The 10,000-nt window shown below is 37.5% G+C and overlaps 2 protein-coding genes across 5 annotated transcripts in view; one reads left to right on the top strand and one right to left on the bottom strand.

Moving 5' to 3' along the window:
* The window catches only part of LOC118767727, a 79,813-nt gene that overhangs the window by 36,939 nt on the left and 32,874 nt on the right, over positions 1 to 10,000 (top strand). The window lies entirely within an intron of this gene.
* LOC115219177 (CKLF-like MARVEL transmembrane domain-containing protein 7) overlaps positions 1 to 10,000 on the bottom strand; it is a 77,570-nt gene that overhangs the window by 57,900 nt on the left and 9,670 nt on the right. The window contains exon 1 of one of the 2 annotated variants that reach the window (XM_036512602.1): positions 7,155 to 7,236. The exons of the other annotated variant lie outside the window; for it this stretch is intronic. Within the exon in view, the coding sequence (XP_036368495.1) occupies positions 7,155 to 7,221 (67 nt within the window). The 5' untranslated portion in view covers positions 7,222 to 7,236. Of the gene's footprint in view, positions 1 to 7,154; positions 7,237 to 10,000 lie in introns of those variants that run through there. 2 annotated transcript variants of the gene reach the window in all.

Raw genomic sequence — 10,000 nt, 5'->3', positions numbered from 1 at the left:
GACGGTAATTCACGGCAAGCGATTTGTTTCCTTTTTTGAAAACTGGGACAACAGACTGGGATAGAAGGTCTTCTGGTATATATCCAGCATCCAATGAGTTCCGCCACAGATTGGCTAGAGGGGGTGCAAGTTGGTTTTGACACATCTTCAAGACACAAGCAGGGAACCTATCGGGACCTACTGCTGAATTATGCTTCATTTCCTTTATTGCTGCTAAGACATCAGGAGCGCCAAATGTTATGTCTGTGTATATATATATATGTATACACACACACACATATGATGGGCTTCTTTCAGTTTCTGTCTACCAAATCCACTCACAAGGCCGATGTGGTCAGCCCGATGCTATAGTAGAAGATACTTCCCCAAGGTGTCACACAGTGGGACTGAACTTGGAACCATGTGGTTAGGAGGCAAGCTTCTTTATTTCATCAAATTAGCCATAAAGGCTTTACATAGAGGGGACACTACAACACATGTGGGGACACATAACAATTAAAAAAATATATGAAAATAAAATATGGTATTATGAATGACACCTGAAAATGAACATGAAAAACAAATTAAAATTATGGTAACATGCGTGATAGTTGAAAATGAAAATATGAAGAGTGTGCTACTCACTCCACACTGAGTCCTAATTTGTCTTTAGTCTCTGGTCAAGTCCTATTTCCACTCTTGCTATCACTCAATGACAATATTCTTTCGTAACCTTTTTTCACCGGAGGAGGGGTCTTCTAAATTCTGTGGTGTCTGCTCTTTTTTCTTTTTCCACATCACACTCAGTGTTTTCTTTTTTTTCTCTTTTTCCTTCTACTCTCTGTTATTCTCCATTCTTCCTCCTTTTCCGCCTTTCCTCCGTCTGTCTTTTCTTCCTCTTTTATCCTCCATCTCCACAACTGTTTCTTCTGCTATTGTCCCATGTACTCTGCCTTCTACCCACACTCTCGGCACAATTTCTCCCAACGTTACCGTCTCTGCCAAACTCTCCAGTTGTTCCTCCTCTGTCTGTATAATCAATTCCAATGTCTTCCCTTTCCAACCTCCTTCCTCCGTATCTGTGGCTTGAAGGACAGCCACTTTCTCCTCACTTCCAACATGGACAGCCGCTGCCACCTAAGCCACTTCTATATCAGATGGGATTGCTTCTACCCTTACCTTGGAAGTCTTTCTTCCAAGGTGTGTGGGCAGAAGCACTACTTCCTCTGTATCCACCGCCTAATTTGCCAGCTTCCTCGTCTCCTCTACTGTCCTAAATTGGATGACCATCGTCCCATATCTCCTTCCTTTGGTTATATATGTCACTTCCTTTGACCACTCTCTTTGCACCTTAGTCCTCCAGGCAATAACGGAGGAATTCAAGACAGGATGCCCCTGGGAGCTCCTCCATGCTGATGACCTTGCTCTAATTGCTGAGTCACTATCAGAACTGGAGGAGAAGTTTCAGGTGTGGAAGCAAGGATTAGAATCAAAGGGCCTTAGAGTCAACCTAGCTAAAACCAAAGTCCTAATAAGTAGGAAGGTTGACAAATCACAAATGCCTTCAGGTAGATGGCCCTGCTCGATCTGTAGAAAAGGCATAGGTAGAAACTCTATAAGATGCACCAAGTGTAAGCTATGGACACATAAGAGGTGCAGCAATGTCAAAGGAAGGCTAACTAGGAAAATAGTTTTTGTATGTGGCAGATGTTCAGGAGCAATAAACACTGAAAATGTGCAGAAACCAACCTCTGCCACATTCCAGGGAGAAAAACTAGAAGTAGTTGATAGCTTCCGTTACCTAGGTGACCAAGTCAGTAGCGGGGGTGGGTGTGCTGAAAGTGTAACTGCTAGAGTTAGAATAGCCTGGGCAAAGTTCAGAGAGCTCTTACCCCTGCTGGTGACAAAAGGCCTCTCGCTCAGAGTAAAAGGCAGACTGTATGATGCATGTGTACGAACAGCCATGCTACATATCAGTGAAACATGGGCCGTGACTGCTGAGGATATGCGTAAGCTCGCAAGAAATGAAACCAGTATGCTCCGATGGATGTGTAATGTCAGTGTTCATACTCGACAGAGTGTAAGTACCTTGAGAGAAAAGTTGGACCTAAGAAGCATCAGTTGTGGTGTGCAAAAGAGACGTTTGCGCTGGTATGGTCATGTGACGAGAATGGATGAAGATAGTTGTGTGAAAAAGTGCCACACCCTAGTGGTTGAGGGAACCTGTGGAAGAGGTAGACCCAGGAAAACCTGGGACGAGGTGGTGAAGCATGACCTTCGAACTTTAGTATGCTGTCCCTGAAAAGACCCAGCAGGACAGGTGAGGACATAATCTCGAGGCCTCTACCTGGGATGTAGCTGATCCACTTATGCATACCTTTCCTTCTTGGGTCACAAAACTCTACTTATGAAGACCTGTTGAGGCAAGTGAGAATCAGAATCAAAATCATAATCAATCAACATCAATGGAAATTGTAGCTGTGATACCAGTGCCGGTGGCACGTAAGAGAACCATCCGAACGTGGCCATTGCCAGCGCCGCCCCGACTGGCCTCCGTGCCAGTGGCACGTAAAAAGCACCATCCGATCATGGCCATTGCCAACCTCGCCTGGCCTCCGTGCCCGTGGCACGTAAAAAGCACCATCCGATCGTGGCCGTTGCCAGCCTGGCCTGGCCTCCATGCTGGTGGTACGTAAAAAGCACCATCCGATCGTGGCCGTTTGCCAGCCTCGTCTGGCACCTGTGCCGGTGGCACATAAAAAGCACCCACTACACTCACAGAGTGGTTGACGTTTGGAAGGGCATCCGGCCATAGAAACTTTGCCAGATCAGACTGGGCCTGGTGCAGCCTTCTGGCTTCCCAGACCCCAGTTGAACCGTCCAACCCATGCTAGCATGGAAAGCAGACGCTAAACAATGATGATGATTCCATTTCTTTTTACATGAGCAACAGTTTCAGCTTAACAGTAATACTTTGTTCGGGTGCATAAAATTGAAATACCATGCACGTATGATATTTTCAACCAAAAATATTTTTGCAAACACTTCTGAAAAATGCAAAACCATTGTACTACACTTTGGCAATTTTCATCTGAAGAAGCTGGAGACACAGTAGTTTGACCAAAAGAACCAGCTATTGCAAGCAAAATTAAATATTGAAAAAAAAAATACACATTTGGCCAAATTTGGACATATGACAGTTTAACATAATAGCAATGATATATATAAGTAAATGTCTAGAAGTCCTTGAATATGTATGTGTGTGTGTATTTGTACATTTGTTTGTATACATGTGTATAAATCTATGAATGTATATTTAATGTTTGCAAATTCATATATTTGTGTGTGCATGTGTGTGCATGCATGCATGTGTGTGTGTGCATAAGGAAAGCATATTTCTTCAACAAACCACAGACTAGTTTGAGGATAAATGTAAAGGATAATATAAGAACACCTGGTTAATCTTTTCATTTTAAATCCCTAGTTTCATACCTTTTCTTAACAACTTAGAGTCCCACTCTCTGATTAAGGTAATCCTTATTAATGATATTTTTGATAATGTAAAGACCCAGATTTTTTGAAAATGTTTTGGGTAGGGGCAGAAGATTCCCATACTAACAGGCAGCTGTAAGTTGAAGTTCTGTTTCACAAATTAATATAGGAATTTTTATTTTCATATAAAGAATCCTGCCCACAACTGTTCTTTTTTCCTTGTTGCATGCTATCATCCATTTTTTTCTTAAGGAATGGATATTTTTACCTCTGCTTAATCTACTACACACTATTCATATTCTGTGTAGGTACCTCTTGTCAAACTTGCACAATTTCCATGTAAAGAGACCTTTAAAATATAGTGAGCATATTGTGTACCTTATTTCCTTTGACACTACAGAAAAGCATTTCACAAACACAGTCTTGAACAAGATTCCCTCTGTCAGAAGAACAACTAGCTAAACCCATAAAAGTTGCTACAAATACTAAGCTATACAATCTCTCAAGATCTCTCATAGTAACATTACAAACATAAGCAGATACTTCAGCCTTTTTTTTTTTTTTCAGCTTCTAAATCTCTATAAAGCTCAAGTTCAACTTGCATTAAAGAGCTATTAAGATATCTTTATTTTATATATTGCTACTTCCTTTCTTACACTCTCAGGTCAACAAACAACTACTGGAAACAACTTGTCCAAATCCTCACCACTGTATTCAGTTTTGAGAAGTTCTCAGGAGATAGTGTATATGGTGTGTCCTATAACGCAGCAAAACAATGGTTAAACAACTGGTCTCCTCAGTGGCTCTGTGCCGTTTCAGGGATGGTTATTAAATGCTGTATATGTGCACACACACAAATCACAGATTGCATCCCTGCCAAAATTATTGATAGTTCTCAAAATCATTTACAAGCACTCATAACCACTATTACACAGATGCATTATATTTTGTTATTTCTTCTATCACTACTACAATTGCCCCAGCTCTCTTAAACTAGCAACTTGTGTTCCACATATGCCCAATGCATCCTTCTCTCTTTTTGCCTCTACTGTCTCTTCCTCCAAATCCTAAATATTCCAATCCAAGGGCAGTTGATACAGGTTGTTATCGAAAGGCTTAAATATATCAATATTTTTTTGCCAGGCTTTTCCAAGCTTGTTTCTAGCATTCACAGCAGTAAAATAACTGATGTAATGCCATCCTCAGTAGATAACAAACAAGAAGTCTTAACAGAAAATTATTGTTCATATATATATATATATATATATATATATATATATATATATATCATCATTATTTAATGTCCTTTTTCTATGCTGGCATGGGTTCAATATTTGACAAGAGCTGGCAAGCCAGAGGGCTGTGTGAAGTTTTATTGTCTGTTTTGGCATGGCTTTTATGGCCGAGTGCTCTTCCGAATGCCTATCATTTTACAGACAGTTGTAGGTTCTATTTTCAAGGTACCAGCACTGGTGGGGTCAGCCAATAAATTTTAAGATGAGACAATCCCCTTGATGGGGGAAGGTGTATTAAAAGAGGTAGCTTTTTGCAAGTTGAGAGGTTGAAAGAATAATAGGATAGAAATAGGTGTCTTGCTGTAGAAGAGATACAAGGATACTCCAGTAGGAGAAGATAGAGATGGAGGGAGTGAGATAGATGGTGGTGGATATGTGTCAGGACATATGTACCCTCAGGTACACTGGGAAGTGAATATAGGTGAAGTGATACAGAAGACTGGACTGGGTGAGTGGGCGGGGAATTCCATAAGAATGTAAGGAGAGATGGATAGATGGGATAGATGACTAGTAATTGAAGGTGAGAGCTATAGGAGTGGCTCAGGTGAAGGGTTGTTAGATACATGAGGGCATTGAAAATGATAGAGGACAAAGCAGGTGTTAAGAATGGAGTATAGCAGAGAATAGAGTGTGGCTGGAAGAAGATAATGAGGAATGGAACTTGAAAAATAAAATTATAACATACATATTAAGACAAATGTGGTAACCCTGTTGGTGCTGGTGCGACATAAAAATCACAAGTGCTGGTGCCACCTAAAAGGCACTGCTGCTGATACCACATAAAGATCACTAGTGCTGGTGCCATGTAAAAAGCACTGGTACTGGTGCCATGCAAAAAAGCATCAGTGCTGGTGCCACATAAAAAGCACCCAGAACACTCTGTAAAGTGGTTGACATTAGGAAGGGAATCCAGCTGTAGGAACAATGCTAAAACAGACAGTGGAACCTGGTGCAACTCCTGGCCTTACCAGCATGGAAACAGATGTTAGATGATGATATATATAAGCGTCAGGAAAGAAAACAAACTCTCTCTATATGTATGGTAGACTGGATCTCTCTCTAGGTAGATATTTATCTCTCATCTGCCTAACACCATAAAACTATTAGCATTTTTAAGGCTCTAAAAAGCAGGTTAGTGTTAGGAAGGGTATCCAGCCATAGAAACTGTGCCTGAACAGACAATGGAGCCTGATGTAGCCCCTGTCAAACTGTCCAACCCATGCCAGCATGGAAAGTGGACGTTAAATGATGATGCTGATAGCATACATACATGCAATGATACACATACTGATACATACATAGGAATCTAGTAATAAATTATTTACAGGAAAGTAATGGAAAAGTGGTTCTTTAAGAGCATTTCATCCACTGGTGAGACTAACAGTGATTAAAAAAAAAAAGATAATAGAATTCTGAGAACTCTTATTTATCTGATGCTGGACATAAGTATTGGATTTCCTGGTCTAGTATCAATTCCCAAAGGTCCTAGAACAACTAAACCACTCTCAGTACTGTTTACATATGTTACTCAACCCTACTGAGAAGAAAGATAAAAAATGTCTTAAGTATGAATTGATCCCAGGACAAGATTTATTGAACACTAAACACTGTATTCCCACCTGTTGTGACCAAATTATCAATGCTAATAGTGAAATTAAATAATATACAATAGAGTGTAGGAACTAAGTAAAATTAGACTGAGTATGTATTCTTATATAGAATTAACCTGCCACATTAATGATTTCATTTGATACAAGACCATATTTGTAATGGAGAATCAATGACTGACTGAATAAATACTTATTAGTGTTGTTCAGCTCCCAGGTTAGCCTGATTGAACTGGCCTATGAATAAAGGCACTCCAGTCATGATTACTTCATATATTTTGTTCTAGATATAATGCATCTAGTACTACACTATTCAATGTATCCTTCTTTTTTTAAAGTCAGTTGTATGTGATATCAGAGAGGCTTGGCTCTCATTTTTAGCAGATCAAATGATAATGTATTGGTTAATTTGTTGACACATAATAATTGATGAATGTATATCTTTCTGGAATTTCATTAACATTGGACTAATGAAAAGTAAAGTAGATGTGAGGTTTTGAAATTTATAAAGTGTAGATTAACTTACGGCTATTTTTATTACATTTCTGAAAGACAGTTCAGCATATATAAAACATTTTGATATTTAAAAGGTAAAAAGAAACAGCATTTAATACATCACTAACTTGATTACTATAAAAGAAAATTAAATTTTCAAGAAATATATTTGGAGATTGAAAACCAGAAAAACAAATGATTTAGCAAAATGTACTTACAAACAAAAGATAAAACCATTGTAAAGATGAAAACTGAAAATCAGTTGATTAGAAAAATATTAACCCACCTTTTCCCCAACAGCTTTTATCAAATGACTTGATGTCCAGACTATTCAGTTCTGTGTATGTTGTCATTATTCACTGAAATACCTCAAGTGTCATTTTCTTATTTCACCTCTTGCTATCTCATGAATAGTGCTGTCAGGTTTTTTTATGCTTTCCTTAATATTTCTTTCTCCCTGTCCTATCTGATAATTACCTTTTAAGTTTGAACAACCTTAAATTATTCAATGTATTTATTAAATTGATACAAAAATTGTTGCCTTCTTTAAGTAAAACTCCAGTGTAAGCTTTTGTATATAGAAAATAATAATAGTGCAGAGGTACAGACATTGCTATGTGATAAAGAAGTTTGCTTTGTAACCACTTGGTTTCAGGTTGGATCCCACTACACAGCACCTTGAACAGTTTCTACTATAGCTGCATGTTGACAAATACCTGATTTAAAAGCTAGTATTTGCTGCTTGCCCTATGTTCCTTTATTAACTACATCTTAGCAGTTTGACAAACAGTATCGATTGAATATCAGACTGAAATAAGAACTGTGGTTGATATAATTGATTAAGACACATGAAGATATTATCCCACTATGGCTGCAGCAGTACAGTAACTTAAAATAGTAGAAAAAAAAATAATACTTCATTTAGAAATGGCAAATAAGTAGGATAAGCCTGCAGTAGCTCATTTTAATCTTTTTATATTTTATTTATTGTTTATTTTTGTTTGTCAAATATTTCTGTTACACAGGCAGTTCTTCTATGATATTGTTATTTAACTGCAGGTCCACTCTGATTCCAGTCATGATCATCTCTTCTTTTATTCAGACATAGTGCATCCAGAACCCCCTTATCCAATGTGTTCTTTCCTTTTTTTTCTTTTCTGTCTCCGTCTCACAGCATGGCACTTTGGGCAAGCATCCTCTACTATGGCTCCAGGCTGACCAAAGCCTTGTGAATGAATTTGGTACCCAGAAGCTAAAAGAAGTTTGTACATGTATTTCATCATTATCACCATCATTTAACATCCATTTTCCATGCTGGCATGGGATAGATGGTATGATAGGAGCTGACAAACAAGATGACTGCACCAAGTTCTTCTATCTGTTTTGACATAGTTTCTGTAGTTGGATGCCTTTCCTAATGCCAGCCACTTTACAGGTGTACTGGGTGCTTTTTATATGACACCAACAAAATCACCAAGTAACCTGCAAAACTAGACCCCCACCAACTGAGTGGGGAATACTATTGAGGGAAGTGGCTTTGTGCCAGGTGATAAAAGGTTAGAGAATAACAGAAGCTAGAGGCAGGTGTCTTACAGTAGAGGAGATACTTGCCTACCTTAGTTGGAAAAGAAAGGAGAGACAGGAAGAAAGAAAGGATGGCAAAGAAGATGTGTTGGAGTGCATCCTCAGTTAACAGGGAAGGCTATATAAGTGAAGAGGTAAAGAGGATTGGATAGGATAAGTGGGTAGGTAAGTTTGCATGAGTGCAAAAAGGAGAGTGGGAGATGGTGGAGAGGGGATGGTTTAAGAAGGTGAGTTGTGTTGTGGAGAGAGATTGGTCAGGATCTTTGACAATATAGAGAAAAGGCCTACAAGACAAACGGACTATATTGCAAGAGTGCTCAAATTTTTGTCTTTCATTTTTATACAGTGTATACCCACAAGTATTGGTTTATTTAAACATAAAAATGAATTTATTATTCAGTCTTTAGCCACCAATAGGTTCTTGAAATATCTTCATATTTTAATGTAAATATATTTCTGTAGAGTTAGATTTTACAGTTTTTTAAGTTACAAATTTTTTCTACTAAAATAATTGTTTCTAATTTAGGCATAAGGCTAGCAATTTGGTGAGATGAATTAGTTGGTACCCAGTACTTGATTGATTCATTGCTTTTTATCCTTTTGGAGTAAATAAAGTTGACCTCTAATGGATTTGAATTCAGAAAGTAGATAGTGGGAAAAATACTGCCAAAGTATTCTATCTAAAGCTCTAATGATTCTGTCAAGAATGATAATAGTTTATTTCATTTTTGTCAAAAATTAGGATAAACTAAATGCAGTTTCAACAAAAGAGAAACATATTTCTTAAAATTACTTTCTATTCAAAATATTTTTTGTTTAATAGCTTACCATCTTTGCTATAAATACCTCTAAACAATTTGTCTGAAAAGAAGATAGAAACCAAAAATAGAACTGAAATGCTCCAGATAAGATTATTGTAACATTGACAATAATATACGTGTGAGACTATTTTGCACTTAATTATACCATTTTACAAAAGAAAGATGCTGTCTTTTGTTAAGTGTAAATTGGCTTGTCAGTCACTCAAAATGAGTGCTCATAAATTATGGTTAAATTTGATGTGTTCCACAAAGCAGTTTTCTGTATGCCTCTTCCTATGTATCCAGACTGTAATTATGATAGAATATTATTGCTCGTCAAAAGAAATATCTATGATATATTTAGCTTAATGTTTAATTCTTCCTTTAAAATGTATTTCCTATAAATCAAATGTGCAGACAGAAATAATTTTGTTTAAAAAAGATTATCATTTCATTGACATGTGTATGAATATCCTTTAACACACAAGGACAGAATGACATACTGAATATTTAATCTTAATATGAGGTATCTAGAAAAACTCATCCCATGATATTGAAAGCAGAACAAATTTCAAATTCAATACTAATTGAGCAAAACATAAAAAAACTTTTACTGCTTACAATATTTAACAATATCTCTAATGGTACCTATTAAACAATGTTACTTCAGGTTAAGAAAAGGAAAGAAGATATGTGTTTGTATGTGTGTGTGAAACATAAGTTCTTGATCAAAGGTTCTCAACAGAGG

This window comes from Octopus sinensis, linkage group LG1 (assembly GCF_006345805.1).
Source record: "Octopus sinensis linkage group LG1, ASM634580v1, whole genome shotgun sequence".
In the NCBI taxonomy this organism is placed as follows: domain Eukaryota; kingdom Metazoa; phylum Mollusca; class Cephalopoda; order Octopoda; family Octopodidae; genus Octopus; species Octopus sinensis.
Note: the sequence above shows the minus strand (reverse complement) of the source record. Positions and strands in the feature narration are given on the sequence as shown.